General features: G+C 38.0%; 1 protein-coding gene across 1 annotated transcript in view; it reads right to left on the bottom strand.

Annotated features, from left to right (window-relative positions):
* Positions 1 to 17,544, bottom strand: part of TMEM131 (transmembrane protein 131) — a 243,043-nt gene that overhangs the window by 85,144 nt on the left and 140,355 nt on the right. Inside the window, exons 6-7 of the mRNA XM_049651396.1 lie at positions 5,859 to 5,975; positions 3,465 to 3,587 (exon numbers count right to left, since the gene is read on the bottom strand). Coding sequence (XP_049507353.1) covers positions 3,465 to 3,587; positions 5,859 to 5,975 — 240 coding nt within the window. The remainder of the gene's footprint in view (positions 1 to 3,464; positions 3,588 to 5,858; positions 5,976 to 17,544) is intronic.

The raw sequence follows: 17,544 nt of genomic DNA, 5'->3' as shown, positions 1-17,544 counted from the left end.
TTTGAGTTTATTTTTGTGAATGGTGTGAGAAAGTGGTCTAGTTTCAACCTTCTGCATGTTGCTGTCCAGTTCTCCCAGCACCATTTGTTAAAGAGACTGTCTTTTTTCCATTGGATGTTCTTTCCTGCTTTGTCAAAGATGAGTTGGCCATACGTTTGTGGGTCTAGTTCTGGGGTTTCTAGTCTATTCCATTGGTCTATGTGTCTGTTTTTATGCCAATACCATGCTGTCTTGATGATGACAGCTTTGTAGTAGAGGCTAAAGTCTGGGATTGTGATGCCTCCTGCTTTGGTCTTCTTCTTCAAAATTACTTTGGCTATTCGGGGCCTTTTGTGGTTCCATATGAATTTTAGGATTGCTTGTTCTAGTTTCGAGAAGAATGCGACATATCACTGATTTTAAGTCCAGTGCTATTTATTCTAATTTAATAAAGTGTAGAAAAAAAATGAAGGCAAAATATAGAGAATATAGTTCGTGTAAAAAAATTTTTTTTTGCAAAGAGTGTTTATTTTTGTGTGTCCACATATATGTGTACAAGTGTCCTGAATGAGGTCTGATCTGGTGCACCAAGATCGTATGAGTAGTATCTATGAGGATGGGCTGGGACTGGAGCTGAGCTAACACAACAGTTACCAGATACCTGGAGTTATTTACATTTAAAATTACAGAAATAAAAGAAAATAAATGTTCAGTTTCTTAGCCACCCCTAGCCACAAATTCAACTGCTCATTAGCCACGTGTGGCTAGTGGCTGCTGGACAGAGCAGATACAGACACACCACTGAAGAAAGTTCTAGTGGACAGCACTGGATTAAAAAAGTAGAAGTTCAAGGGGAGTTTTGCTTTACATGTTTGAGTTGTTAACATTTTTTTTTTCAGTGAGAACATACTAATGGGTCTGTGATTTATACAAAATAAACAAATCACATACAATTTCCTGTTTACAGTATTTTCTTAAATTTAAGGATAAGACTAATGGCACAGTATAACCTATTGTAGAACCATCAGGTTAAGAGTGCCTTCCAGATAAATCATCTATACTTGTGAGGCACTGGGGTGGCTCAGCTGGTTAAGCATCCAACTTTAGCTCAGGTTCATGATATTTTCGAATTCCTAAGTTCAAGCCCCACATCGGGCTCTGTGCTGACAGTGTGGCGCCTGCTTCAGATCCTTTGTTTCCCTCTCTCTCTGCCCCTTCCCTGCCTGTGTGCTCTCTCTCTCTCTCCTCTCAAAAATAAATAAACATTAAAAAAAATAATCTATACTTTTTCTAAGAGGACAGCTTTGGTTTTTCCATTTGCTCTCCTGCATGCTGGTGAAAAGTCCAGTGTGGCATACATTCTTGAATTAAAATACTATAACTAGAAAAAGCCTAGATGAACATCAACAACAACAAAAATAAGTTGACCAAAAACAGTCAAGGAAAGAAAGCAGCAGGAATTTATTTATGAGGTTTCTATATAATTTCTGATAAAAGTTTGCCAAAACAGAGAAAATACATTATTATCTAAATTTAGCAAAAGGATAAGAGACTGTTAAAAACTGAGAACAAACTGAGGGTTGATGGGGGGTGGGAGGGAGGGCAGGGTGGGTGATGGGTATTGAGGAGGGCACCTTTTGGGATGAGCACTGGGTGTTGTATGGAAACCAATTTGACAGTAAATTTCATGTATTAAAAAAAAAAAAAAAAAAAAGAAATTGTGGTTTATATACACAATGGAGTACTACGTGGCAATGAGAAAGAATGAAATATGGCCCTTTGTAGCAACGTGGATGGAACTGGAGAGTGTGATGCTAAGTGAAATAAGCCATACAGAGAAAGACAGATACCATATGGTTTCACTCTTATGTGGATCCTGAGAAACTCAACAGAAACCCATGGGGGAGGGGAAGGAAAAAAAAAAAGAGGTTAGAGTGGGAGAGAGCCAAAGCATAAGAGACTGTTAAAAACTGAGAACAAACTGAGGGTTGATGGGGGGTGGGAGGGAGGGGAGGGTGGGTGATGGGTATTGAGGAGGGCACCTTTTGGGATGAGCACTGGGTGTTGTATGGAAACCAATTTGACAATAAACTTCATATATTGAAAAAAAAAATAAATTTAGCAAAAGGATATAAATGATCGAGTGATGAAGAGGAAATACAAATACTTTTCACTTGTAAAAACAGGACACAAGAGACTTTTCTTCTCTTGTAATGAAAATATCTAGCTAAAAATAATTCAAATTTGGGTAGAGTATTTTTATTAGTAGTTATGCTCACCTAATTGTTAGCCAAACGTTGGGAAGAAACCTCTTTTTTGCTACCTTAGCATATAATTTCACAATTCAGGCTCTAAAAATCTCATTTTTTTCTCTTCTACATTTTCTTTTTCATTGTTCATGAACATTTCTACTGGGGGTTCTGGGATGACAAGAATCAGTTTGGTTGTCAAAGCTCTGTAGCTTACTACAATATGTAGTATTTTCCCTCCTCCTGTTATGTTCAAGCTGCTGTTAAGGCCTGCAGTACTGGTCCTAAAGAACTTTGGGGAGGCTGGATGTGGATATTATAAACTATTCCAGAAAGCATCCACATCTCCTTTCAACCAGACAACGCAACTAGAACCTACAGTGGCAGCAAATGTCACATAGTTGGAAGTCTCTTGGGATGTACGGTGGGGATTTTAGGAAACACATAAAGGAGTGACACTTGCCACTCTGACTATAAAAGAGACCAGGAACTAGCGAGGAGAGATGTCAAATTTGAAAACAATCAGTACCTAACAGATTGAGCGAAATTAGGAGTTGGATTATCTCATCTCATCTCATCTCATCTCATCTCATCTCATCTCATCTTTAGAGAGAGCAGGGGAGGGGTGCAGAGAAAGAGAAAGAGAGAGACAGAGAGGGAGAGAATCTTAAGCAGACTCCATGCTCAGCGTGGAGCCCAATACTAGGCTCAATCCCATGACCTTGGGTTCGTCGCCTGGGTGGAAATTGAGAGTAGGATGCTCAGCTGACTGAGCCACCCAGGCATCCCAGGAGTTGGACTTTTTAAACAAAAAATAAGTTTGCTTTTAATCGTGATTCTATATTTACCCTTCCTCAGACTTTAACTTCCAGGCTGCCATCACCCAAAACTTATTACCAAAAATAAGTATGAACTGTTTTAAAAATTTACGTTACATCAGAAAAGCAATGGCCTTGTGTAGTTGAAAACTCTTAAGTTAAATGCAGACCTGCTAAACTGTAACACCAGAGAAACCACAGTTGTTTAAAAAGTGGTTCCAAAAAGTCAATACCTGGACTATCGTAATCGAAAATTCTGACCACAGCAAGATGCATTAAAAGAATAACCACTCTTTGATACATCTATAAAATCCCATTATTTTAAATAGTCTTGCAAACTGTAACAAACTGAGATTTCATGGTAAGCATTAATTTCCACCAAAATGTAACTCATTCAATATCATCAACATAAACTCACCTGTAAAGGCTCACTGTGAGGATTGTGTATATTTATTATAGGTGAGAAACTGCTATTCACAGGGACTCTGGCCCCAAGGAATGGCCTCAGTCGATATGGATTTGGAACTCCAACACCAAACACCTATTTTAAAGGAGAAAAAAAATGCAATCTGGGTTAAACTCCAACACCAAATACCTATTTTAAAGGAGAAAAAAATGCAATCTGGGTTGCTTTCATAACTAACATTTTTATAGTTATAACTGATTGATCTAGGGAAAACTGATGTGTCTTATTTAGATGGAAAAATCTTGACTACCTTTAAAAAGAATACACATGTGGTTTCTATCCTTGATTTGGCTATATATTTGATTTACTACATATATGTGTATTTGGAATTATTTCTATAATATATTGGAAATTAAAATGATAGCAGTCCTTCATGAGCTCACAGAATAGACAAAAGAAGGCAACAGGGAATCAAAAGATTTCCTTATTCCAACCATGAGAAGAAGATGGATCTAGGGCTCAAACAATTTCTCAAATCCAGCTCCAGGTCATTCCCACATGAGAAAGCAAGGTCCTGGGTTGACTAAACAAAGTGAGCCCATCATTCAAATGACAAATATTTCTTAAGTGCCTATGATTTGCTACGCACAAATATATATAGTGTGAATGATTCAATAGTAAACAAGATAGATAATGTGCCTGCCCTCATGCAACTTACATTCCAGTATGAGGGGCACACTAGATAACAATAAAAAAGTTTTTTAAAAATGGTAATGTGATATAGAATAACTGGCTGGGGTGAGGCTGGGATATTCTTTTAGGGAGCATGGTCAAGGTCATCTTCTCTGGAGAAGTGATTATGAGCTGATGCAAGATGAGAACAAACCAGCACTGAAAGTGTATTTGGGTGAGGGGAAGTATACAAAGGAAACAAGGCAGGAAAGGGGTTAACTTGAAGATCAGGAATAAGATGAGAAGCATGGTCAAATGGGATGGAATAGAAGGAACGTATGGGAGTCAGAACCTCAGAGTCTTGTTGGCCTTGGTCACAAATTTACATTTTGCTCTGAAAGCAATAGGACGACATAAAGATTTCCATGGGGAAGTTGACTAGATGTGATTTATGTTCACAGAAGATCATTCCGACTACAGTGAATAACAGACTATGGTAAGGACAGTGGAGGAGTGGAAGGCCTGTTGGAGGCTATGGTGTAACCCAGGGAGAGGTAATGGTGGCTTAGAAGAGAGCAGTGGCAGTGTGGAGGAGAGAGTTAGACTCAAGATATATTTAGGAGGCAGACTTTGTGAAAGACTAGATGTGGAGAGGTGAAGAAAAGCAGCTGGCCACTGAGGCTCTGCTTGAGAACAAACCGATTACAACCCTCAAGTAGTGCAGCTTGGCCACATCCACCTAAGTCGGTTAGGCTGCCCCTAGAGGGCAATGGTAGTAATATTCTTATGACAGTCTTCATTTACTCAACAGGTGTATGTTAAATGAGCATCATCTATATAGCACTTCTAAGTTATTCATCTACACAGGTTGCCTACTAAACAACTGTTAAAGACATATTCACTGTATATAAATACAAGTGCCTAACTAATTGGTTTACTGACACGAATTCTCAAGATATGTGGTATGTTCTGGGTCCTAGAAAAGAAATGTTCAAAAACAAAATCATAAAAACTGTAAAGTAAGACATTATCTAAGTAAGGAGTTAAAACACTGTGTTCTATGCACAGTATAACACAGTGGTTAATAGGATGGTCTTTGTAGTTATAAAGGCATGGGTTTGAATCCCTGCTTAATAATCTATTAGTAGCATAATTTGAACAAACTACTTAACCTTTCTAAGCTTCACCTTCCTTATCTAAACGAATGAGACTAACAGTATCTATAACGCATGCAGAAATGTTTGTAAAGTACGTAGTATAGTGGCACAGAAGCAATTCTTCTTAACAATCTTGATAACCTTGATTATAAAAATCTTGACTCATAAGACATTAACAATCTCTAATAACCTAAACATTACACAGAGAAAGTAAGAACAAATTTTAAGCAATCTATTCACTAAAGAAAAGGGAGCATGCATGTTTTAATTTTGAAACTATTATCAAGTATGCTTCATAAATGTGCAAAATAAAAATTAAAAAAATTATTATAAAATATTTTTTACTATTCTTTTGCCAACAATCTTACATTAAAACTTTAGCTATAGCTTTAAAAGTTCATTTGTTCAGTCTGATTTGATAGGGGCTAGTCACAGACAGAGCAGTGAATAAAAATGCTCTCAGTCTAAACTCTCACATTTCCTATTATCCCTGAGTTTTTAAAGAGAGTCACAGGATAGGTTGGAGATAAGAACGATATTTTATAAAATAAAGAAAAGATTTAATCCTGGTTCTTACCTGATAAGTAAATACCCCATGATTGGATGTGTTAATAAATAAAGTATTTTCTACATTTCCCACTACTCTTGCAAGAAAAACTACATCAAATGACGTATTTCCTCCTGGAAGTATTTTCTGAAAAAGAAGAGCAACAAATAAAGTTAAATGAGTAACTAAAAAATCCGATTATGCTGGCCGCAATTAAATAGCCGAAGTTTGTAAAGCAATCATCTCACAATCATTTCCATGAACTAGCCTCTCCTACTGAAGGTTTAAGCTTTAAATTAGCCAAATTATTCTGCAATGAAAAATAATAAAAACGATGTCTTCATACTGATGTCTACAGTCACACAGCTTTATCAAATACCAATTAGATGCTGTTCATTCAACAATCATTAGGCTGGAATGAAGTACCTAATTACAGACTGTTCCATCATCACATAATTCAGTAGGAGTTGAGCTGAGGCTGGGCTTCTTATATAGATGTACTACTCTACAACTAAACAACAACTTGTACTATTTCCAAGAAGAAATAAGCCCACGCCTTAACCCCTTGACCTCTGTTAGCCATTCACACATGGCGCTGTATGTGCCAGCAACTTAAATTAGGAAAGAAGGCAGGAGTGACAATACGCACAGAAACTCACTCCTGTTTTCTTGTACAGGTTGAGAATGTCATTGTAGTTAGTGAAATAAAACTTTATTACAACAAAACAATAGGGCTACTCCATGGAGTTCAAGGGACTGTGACTGTAGTTCTGTCTGTGATGAAGCCTTATGATGCATTTTAATGTGTAAAGTCATCAACCTTTCTCATTTGCCTCTATGGCTTGAACTCTAAAACACTCCCCAAATTGTAGCTTCAAATACCAGGCATTGAGACTTCTGGCTTCACCTCAGGAAGCAGAAAGCTGGAAAGAGCATTTCCTGTGCATTATCAACAACCAAAAGGATAATCTACAAAAATGTAACTTTTCTTGACCCTATCACAGAGTTTGCATATCAGGTAGCTCAAAATTTAAGGAAAGACAAGCACCTCCAAGGAGAGATGGAATGTGAGTAATGGCTCACCCATGGCAGAAAATGGGAAGATGAGGCTACCATATGAGGGTAAAATGAATTCAGCCAAAATTTTTATACACCGCTAAAAGCTGACAGTGGGCTAAAATCAGAGTATATAACCCCTGGAAGCTGTAGACACTAGATGGAGGTTACATCTGAGCCAAAGTCAGTAAGAGAAGGATACCTGGTAAATCTCTAAGTAGCTTGAAATTAACAAACTTCTAAATAACCCATTGGTCCAAGGGGTAGTCACAGGGAAATTAAAATATTTTGAATCAACTAGAAATTAAAACACGACATATCAAAATTTGCTGGCTGCAGATAAAGCATACTTATTTTGGGAAATGCTTCAAATCAATAATCTATGTTTCCACCTTGAGAAACTAAAAAAAGAATAAATTAAACCCAAAATTTCAGAGATCTAAAAATGTTGAAAAAATTGTTTACAATCAATGAGTATGGTATTCCTACTGACAACAGTTTTTTTTTTCAATATATGAAGTTTATTGTCAAATTGGTTTCCATACAACACCCAGTGCTCATCCCAAAAGGTGCTCTCCTCCATACCCATCACCCACCCACCCCTCCCTCCCACCCCCCATCAACCCTCAGTTTGTTCTCAGTTTTTTTTTTTCTCTTTTTTATTTTTTTTTATTTTTTTATTTTTTAATATATGAAATTTACTGTCAAATTGGTTTCCATACAACACCCAGTGCTCATCCCAAAAGGTACCCTCCTCAATACCCATCACCCACCCTGCCCTCCCTCCCACCCCCCTTCAACCCTCAGTTTGTTCTCAGTTTTTAACAGTCTCTTATGCTTTGGCTCTCTCCCACTCTAACTTTTTTTTTTTTTTTCCTTCCCCTTCCCCATGGGTTTCTGTTAAGTTTCTCAGGATCCACATAAGAGTGAAACCATATGGTATCTGTCTTTCTCTGTATGGCTTATTTCACTTAGCATAACACTCTCCAGTTCCATCCATGTTGCTACAAAAAGCCAGATTTCTTTCTTTCTCATTGCCATGTAGTACTCCATTGTGTATATAAACCACAATTTCTTTATCCATTCATCAGTTGATGGACATACAGCCTCTTTCCATAGTTTGGCTATTGTTGAGGGTGCTGCTATAAACATTGGGGTACAGGTGCCCCTATGCATCAGTACTCCTGTATCCCTTGGGTAAATTCCTAGTAGTGCTATTGCTGGGTCATAGGGTAGGTCTATTTTTAATTTTTTGAGGAACCTCCACACTGTTTTCCAGAGTGGCTGGACCAGTTTGCATTCCCACCAACAGTGCAAGAGGGTTCCCATTTCTCCACATCCTCTCCAACATCTATGGTCTCCTGATTTGTTCATTTTGGCCACTCTGACTGGCGTGAGGTGATATCTGAGTGTGGTTTTGATTTGTATTTCCCTGATGAGGAGCGACGTTGAACAACTTTTCATGTGCCTGTTGGCCATCTGGATGTCTTCTCTAGAGAAGTGTCTATTCATGTTTTCTGCCCATTTCTTCACTGGGTTATTTGTTTTTCGGGTGTGGAGTTTGGTGAGCTCTTTATAGATTTTGGATACTAGCCCTTTGTCCGATATGTCATTTGCAAATATCTTTTCCCATTCCGTTGGTTGCCTTTTAGTTTTGTTGGTTGTTTCCTTTGCTGTGCAGAAGCTTTTTATCTTCATAAGGTCCCAGTAGTTCATTTTTGCTTTTAATTCCCTTGCCTTTGGGGATGTGTCAAGTAAGAAATTGCTATGGCTGAGGTCGGAGAGGTCTTTTCCTGCTTTCTCCTCTAGGGTTTTGATGGTTTCCTGTCTCACATTCAGGTCCTTTATCCATTTTGAGTTTATTTTTGTGAATGGTGTGAGAAAGTGGTCTAGTTTCAATCTTCTGCATGTTGCTGTCTATTGACAACAGTTCTAATGTCAATGAAGATACTCACAAGGCCTGTGGTTTACTACAGGGAAATTTATCCAGCCAGAGAAAAAACTGGTTTCCTTTAAAATTTTTATGGGAATGTATGTAAATATTTAAATAATATCTTTCAAAAGCCCATCTAAGTTACAAAAGGTAAGGAAAATCATCATGGAATGCTTAATTCTTAGCATAACCTTTTGCTACTACCAGAACTGGACATCCAGTTTTGAGTAAGTAGGTGACACATTGGAGATCTGAGTTTCTAATTCTGCCATTAACTGATTTTGAGGGGCACCTGGGTGGCTCAGTTGGTTAAGCGTTCAACTTTGGCTCTGGTCATGATCTCGCGGTTTGTGGGTTTGGGTCCTGCGTCGGGCTCTGGGCTGACGGCCGGGAGCCTGTTTTGAATTCTGTGTCTCACTCTCTCTCTGCCCCTACCCCACTTGCACTGTCTCTTTCTCTGTCAAAACTAACATTAAAAACAAACAAAAAACAAACAAAAAACAAAAAAAGAAACTGATTTTGGCAAGTCATTGAACCTTTGTAGGTCTCAATTTCTCCTAATTTCAAAATAAGCCAGTTTTATTAGATGATATCTGAGATCCTAATTATTAAAGAAACCATAAATATGGCCAGTCTCACCGCTTAATTCCTATGGAAGATGGAGGCTTTGCTCCATGATGTCATTTCTATCCGGTGGGAAAGAAGGTGGGGTGGAACAGAGAAGAGTCTAGATATGAGTACAAGTTCTCTTTGACAGTTCTCAATACCTATCAAGACTTGAGTACATTATTATCTCAGTACTTTAAGAAGATGTTGAGATAGAACAAATATTTCCTTTCTTCTTTTTTTAATAACAGGGAAAATCTAATTCCAAGTGACAATGATATAACAAAACAGCAAAGTCAGACTCAGGAACGTAATCTTCCCATAAGAATTAATCAGATTTGCTACAAATCATCCTTTTGTCCTCTTTCCCAGACACTTTCTAAATTAGATGAATTTGGTATGATAAAAAATTAGAAAACAGTATAAAAAGTAACGAAGAACAAACAAGGTGTGCTAGCTTTAACCGAACATTATCTGCAGCTAAGTATCTCTCACCTCTGTACCACAGCTCAGTCCCTGGCTGGCTCCCTTGGTGAGCTCATCCAGGTCCACGACTTTGTATCTTCACCAGTGACTCTTAAACTTCCATTTCAAGTTCGGTCCTTTCTCTTATTATCCAAACTCAGACACCAACTGTCACTTGGCACTTGGACCTGGATGTCTAAGGACACCTCAAATCTAACACATCCAAAACTGAACTACTGATTGTACTCCCGAAACCTGCTCTATCCTCAGCCTTCTCCATCTCGGTTGATGGCAATTCTGTCCTTTTGTAGCTTGGGGAAAAAACCAGAGAGTCAATCTTGACTCTTCTCTTTCTCTTAGTCCCACATCAGGAGAGCTTATTGGCTGTATCTTCAAAATATATCCCAAATCCAACAGCTTTCTTCAGTTCTTCACTCTTGTCAGAGTAATTGTCTTCTTACCATGGGGTACTGCAGCAGCTAATGTAACTGGTGTCCCTGATTCTCCCTTTGCTCTTCATTGCTTGTTTTTTGTTTTTTTACTTATTGAGAGAGAGAGCGAGCGCATAAGCGGGGGAGAGGCAGAGGGAGGGAATTCCAAGCAGGCTCTGAACTGCCAGCATGGAGCCTGATGTGGGGCTTAAACTCACAAACCCTGGTATCATGACCTGAGCTGAAATAAAGAGTTGGATGCTTAACCGACTGAGCCACCCAGGTACCCTATGATCTCTTTTTGATAAGTAGTGATACTTACAAAACGTAAGCTATCATTTCATTTTTCTGCTCAAATCCGTGAAGGCTTCCAAGTTCAATCAGGATAAGAGCCAAAGTCCTCATATCATAGCTTGTACAGCCCTTCACAATCTACCCTACCTATTCCCCTTCACTTCTCTCATTTTTGATCACTCTGGCCTAGCTAACCACACTGTCCTCTTTGCATCCAGATGTGTTTTCACACAGGAGCCTTTATACTGCCTGTACCTTCTGTCTGGAATGTTCTTCTTCCATATATTCCACTTCCTTCCATACAGTCCTCTCCCTTACCTCCTTCAAGTCTGTTCAAATGTCACCTTCTGAATGAGGCTTGCCCTGACTATCTTATTTAAAATTGGAAGAGTGATGGGGTGCCTGGGTGGCTCAGTCAGTTAAGTGTCCAACTCTTGGTTTCGGCTCAGGTCATGATCTCATGGTTCGTGGGTTCAAGCTCCGCATAAGGCTCTGTGCTCACAGTTGTGAAGCCTGCTTGGGATTCTGTCTCACCTCTCTCTTTGCCCCTCCCACTGGTCATCACTTTCTATTTCTCTCTCTCAAAATAAATAAATAAACATTAAAAAAAACTGGAGGAATGAGGTCACCATCATGGCAGCAAAAGACATTGTGTCTTTCTGTCCCTTCCCCACTTTTAATGTTTTATTATTTATTTTTGAGAGAGAGACAGAGTGTGAGTGGGGAAGGGGCAGAGAGAGGGGATACACAGAATCCAGAACAGCTCTAGGCTCTGAGCTGTCAGCACAGAGCCCGATCCGGGGCTCAAACCCACAAGCTGTGAGATCATGACCTGAGCCAAAGTCAGAAGCTCAACTGACTGAGCCACCCGGGTGCCCCTTTTGGTCCCTGCATTTAAGCTATGGATTAGATATCCATCCACAAACTGAAGTGCCTTTGTGGAAAATGTGGGATTCAGCACCATATGCCAGGGGACCTGGGAGTTGTCTCAACCACCTGTACATCTGGTAGTAGATGGACAAACTTTAGTATGGGCTACAGAACCAGTACATTTGCCCCAACCACTCTTGCCATGTGGGGAAAAAAAATCTGCAGAGTACCGACCTAGGAAGATACCCGTGGACAAGAGAGATATTGCAAAAGTCCAGCCTTTCCGGGGACATATTCCATTATGCCATTGAAACAAAAAACAAACAAACAAAAAAGTTTGGTCACAGTGGAAACCTTAAGAGGAATTTTCCCAGTGCCACTCCCTCTTCCGGAACTACCCTGCCAAGGCAACACTCCATGGGAATAAATTATCCAGCAGTGGTGACCTCACCCACAAGAGAAAAGGAGAGCAGTCAATGAGTACCTGGCTATGTGAGTTGTGCAGGACATGGCACGGGAAACCCGTTTCTCTCTAGCGCACCCAGAGTACTGAGGCAGGACCTCCAAAACTGGAGGTGGGAGCAGAGCAGGAAAGGGACAGATAAGAATATCAAAGGGCATTAAAGGTACACAGTTCCTGCTGACTATGCTCAGGACTTCAGCAGGAAGTCTGCCCATGAGCCTCTGGGAATACTTTACTTGAGGATTCCCATACCATAAGCACTCTAATGCTCTGAGTGCTAAACCCCCATCTCCCCTCACACTGCAGCTGGCTCCTGGTGCTCACTCCCAAATGCAGTGGTGAGAGCAAGTTCAGTAAATGGACTGTTATCAGAAAAACAGTAGGACCTGTGGGTAAGGGAGAAACCACAAACTTGAGCACTATTTTCTGGAAAATCTAAAAGGTGGAGAAAACCCAAATATAACAGCACTAACAAATATAACAGTTGGTGCTGTTATATTACCCCATCTGAAGACAACTAGTAAAGATTTAAAAATGCGTCTGTTACTTCAAATGCAAAAGTGGAAATGCAAAACTACAAGGAACATGAAAAATCGAAACAATGTGATCACAAATAGTAATTCTCCAACAACCAAAAGCACAGAATTTTGCAAACTAGCTGATAAAAGATTCAAAGTAGTTCTTTTGAACAAATTCAATGATCAATAAGAAAATTCAGAAGGGCTGTTCAATGAAATTAGGAAATAACACACAAACAAAATGAAATATTTAACAAAGAGAAGAAATAATTTAGGAAAGAACCAAACTGAAATTCTGGAGCTTAAGATTTCAATGGCTGAAATTAAATAATAATAATAATAATAATAAAAAGCAATAGACAGCATGTGTGGCAGAGTGAAGCAAACAGAAGATCAAATAAGTGATCTAGAAATTTTGAATTAACCCATTAGAGCAGAACAAAGGAAAAAGAGTCAAAAAGAGTGATGAAAGCCTATCAGGTCTATGGTTTTCCATCAAAGAACAAATATAATAATTAGAGTTTCAGAGAAGAGAGGGAGAAGAGGGCAGAAAGTTTATTCAAAGAAATAATAGGTGAGAACTTCCCAAACTTGGGGAGAAGCTTGGACATCTATATTCATGAAGCTAATAGATAACCCTATTAACTCAATACTCAATGCAAAAGACCTTCTCCAACACATCGTATAATGAAAGTGTCAAAACTCAAAGATAAAAACAGAATCCTAAAAGTACCCAGGAAAAAAAAGATTGTAACCTACAAAAGAATTCCATGAGGCTATATTAGTGATTTCTCAGCAGAAACTGTATAGGCCAGGAGTGAGATGACATATTTGAAGTACTGAAAGAAAAAACTGCTAGCCAAGAATACTCTTATCTGGCAAAGTTATCCTTCAGATGCAAAGCAGAAATAAAGACTTTCCTGGACTAACAATTCACTGGAGAGTTCTGAGGGAGTTCATTACCTCTAGACTTGCTTTGCAAGAAATGCTGAAAAGAATTCTAGCTGAAATGAAAAGACACTAATAATGACACAAAAACATATGAAAGTATACAACACACCGAGTAAAGGTAAATACACAGTTAGACATAGAAAATTCTAATTCTGTAATGGGTGTGTTAACCACCTAACTGTAATACAAAGGTTAAAGAAGAAGAGTATGAAAAATAATTATAGCTACTATAATTTGTTAATGAATACGAAATATAAAAAGAGTTAAATAATGACATCAAGCATATAAAAAAAGGGGGAAAAATTAAAAAGGTAAAGCTTTTACACGCAACTGAAGTTAAGTTGCTATCAGCTTAAAATGGGCTGCTTTATCTGTAAGATGTTTTACGTAAGCTTCATGGTATCAAGAAGCAAGAACAGATTCACAAAAATTAAAGGGGAAACAGACTGATACCATGGAAAATCACGAGTCTTAAAGGTAGGCAGAAACAGAGGAAAAGAGAATCAGTGGAAATACAAAACACCCACAAAGCCATTAAGAAGATGGCATTAGTAAGTCTTTACATATCAAGAATAACTCTGAATGTTAACAAGTTGAATTCACCAATCAAAAGGCACACAGGAACTAGATATAGAAATGAAAGGAATTAAAAGCAAAAATGAACTACTGGGACCTCATGAAGATAAAAAGCTTCTGTACAGCAGAGGAAACAATCAACAAAACTAAAAGGTAACCAACGGAATGGGAAAAGATATTTGCAAATGACATATTGGACAAAGGGCTAGTATCTGAAATCTATAAAGAGCTCACCAAACTCCACACCTGAAAAATAATCCAGTGAAGAAATGGGCAGAAAACATGAATAGACACTTCTCTAGAGAAGACATCCAGATGGCCAACAGGCACATGAAAGGATGCTCAACGTCGCTCCTCATCAGGGAAATACAAATCAAAACCATACTCAGATATCACCTCACACCAGTCAGAGTGGCTAAAATGAACAAATCAGGAGACCATAGATGCTGGAGAGGATGTGGAGAAATGGGAACCCTCTTGCACTGTTGGTGGGAATGCAAACTGGTGCAGCCACTCTGAAAAACAGTGTGGAGGTTCCTCAAAAAATTAAAAATAGACCTACCCTATGACCCAGCAATAGAACTGATAGGAATTTACCCAAGGGGTACAGGAGTACTGATGCATAGGGGCACTTGTACCCCAATGTTTATAGCAGCACTCTCAACAATAGCCAAGTTATGGAAAGAGCCTGTATGTCCATCAACTGATGAATGGATAAAGAAATTGTGGTTTATATACACAATGGAATACTACGTGGCAATGAGAAAGAATGAAATATGGCCTTTTGTAGCAACATGGATGGAACTGGAGAGTGTTATGCTAAGTGAAATAAGTCATACAGAGAAGGACAGATACCATATGGTTTCACTCTTATGTGGATCCTGAGATACTTAACAGAAGACCATGGGGGAGGGGAAGAAAAAAAATGGCTAGAGAGGGAGGGAGCCAAAACATAAGAGACTCCTAAAAACTGAGAACAAACTGAGGGTTGATGGGGAGTTGATGGGGAGTGGGAGGGGTGGGTGGGTGATGGGTATTGAGGAGGGCACCTGTTGGGATTAGCACTGGGTGTTGTATGGAAACCAATTTGACAATAAATTTCATAAAAAAAAAAAAAAAAGAAAGAAATGAAATCCAACTCTATACTGCGTACAGAAAGCTCACTTCAGTTTTAAGAACACAAACTGGCTCAAAGTGAAGGGCTGGAAAAAGCCATTTAGTCCAAGTGGAAACCAAAAGAGAGTAGGGGTAGCTATGCTTTTACCAGACTAAACAGACTTTAAAAGCCAAAAATGGTCACAAGTGACAAAGAAGGTCATTACATAATGATAAAGGGGCCAATGCTTCAAGAGGATATAACAACTATATATTCATATGTACCCAACATCTGAGCATCTAAATACATTAACAAATATTGACAGATTTGAAGGGAGAAAACAGACAACACAAAAATAAAGCAGAGGACCTCAATACCATACTTTCTTCAATGGATAGATCATCCAGACAGAACAAGCACAAGGAAATGTTGGACTTGACCCATATATTAGACCAAATAGGTCTAACAGACATTTATAGAACATTCCATCTGATAGCAGCAAATACATGTTTTTCTCAAGTGCACATAAAACATTCTCTGATGCAGACCATATGACAATACACAGAAAAAGTCTCATGGCAAATTTAAGAAGATGGAAATAATAACAAGTATATTTTCAGACCATAATGGTATGAAACTAGAAATCAACAAAAGGAAAACTGGAAAATCTACAAATGTGTGGAAATTAAACAACATATCTCTGAACAACCAAGGGGTCAAAAAAGAAATCAAAAGGGAAACCTAAAAAAAAGATACTCAAACAAAGGAAAATGAAAATACAACATACCAAAACTTATGGGATGCTGAAGTAGTTTTAAGAGGGAACTTTACAGTAGTAAATGTATATGTTAAGAAAACAACTCAAATAAACAGCCTAACTTTACACCTCAAGGAAACCCAAAGTCAGCAGAAGGAAAGAAAGAAAAATCAGAGCAGAAATAGAGAGCAGAAAAACAATAATGAAAAAAAACAGTGAAACTAAGAGCTGTTTTCAAAAAGATAAAACAAAATTGGCAAACCTCTAGCTACACAAACCATGAAAAAAGAAGAGAATACTCAAAGTCAGAAATGAAAGAGGAGACATTACAATTGATACTACAGAAATACACAGGATCATAAAACACTAGTATGAACAATTACATGCCAATAAATCGGATAAGCTAGAAGAAATGGATAAATGCTGAGAAACAACCTTCCAAGACCGAAACAGGAAGAAATAGAAAATCTGAATAGACCAGTGAGTAAGAAGATTGAATCAGAAATCAACAATCTCCCAACATAGAAAACCTCAGGATAAGCTGGTTTCACTAATGAATTCTATCAAATATTTAAAGAAGAATTAATGCCAATCTTTCTCAAATTCTTCCAAAAAACTGAAGGGACACAACATTTCAAAACTCATTTTACAAACCCAGCATTACCCTGATACCAAAGCCAGACAAGAACAAACAAGAAACTACAGACCAATACCCCTGATGAATATAGATGCAAAAATTCTTAAAAAAATATTAGCAAATGGAATCTAAAACACATTGAAAGTATTATACACCATGACCAAGCAGGATTTACCCTTGGGATGAAAGGATGGTTCAACATATGCAAATCAGTAAATGTGATATACCATATTAACAAAAGATAAAAAGATAAAAATAAAAGATAAAACATAAAAATCAAAAGCATGTGACAAAATACAACATATTTTAATGATAAAAACCCCCAGTAGACTGGGTACAGCTAGGATACAACTCTACATACTAAAGGCCATACATAAGGGTATGTATGGGTGGCTCTCTCGGTTAAGTGTATGACTCCTGATTTTGATTCAGGTCACGCTCTCACAGTTTGTGAGATTGAGCCCTATGTTGGGCTCTGCACTGACAGCATGGAGCCTTCTTGGAATTCTCTCTCTCTCTGCCCCTCCCCTGCTCTCTCTCTTAAAATAAATAAACACAAAAAGATATCTTAGTTAAAAAAAAAAAGGCCATATAGGAAAAATCCACAGCTAACATCATACTCAATGACAAAAAACTGAGGATCAGGATGCCCTGATCCTCTAGGATCAGGGTGCCTACTCTTACCACACTTACTCAACATAATACTGAAAGGCCTAGTTAGATCAATTAGGCAAGATAAAGAAATAAAAGGCACCTGAATCAGAAAGGAATAAGTAAAACTGTCATATTTGCAGATGATATGGTTTTCTATATATATATATGTGTGTATATATACATATATATACATATATATACATATATATACGTATATATATACGTATATACACACATGTATATACATATATATACGTATATATATACGTATATACACACATGTATATACATATATATACGTATATATATACGTATATACACACATGTATATACATATATATACGTATATATATACATATATATATATATATACGTATATATATACGTATATATATGTATATACATGTGT

This window comes from Panthera uncia (assembly GCF_023721935.1).
Source record: "Panthera uncia isolate 11264 chromosome A3 unlocalized genomic scaffold, Puncia_PCG_1.0 HiC_scaffold_11, whole genome shotgun sequence".
Lineage (NCBI taxonomy): Eukaryota > Metazoa > Chordata > Mammalia > Carnivora > Felidae > Panthera > Panthera uncia.
This window is presented reverse-complemented; position numbering and strand designations above follow the sequence as displayed.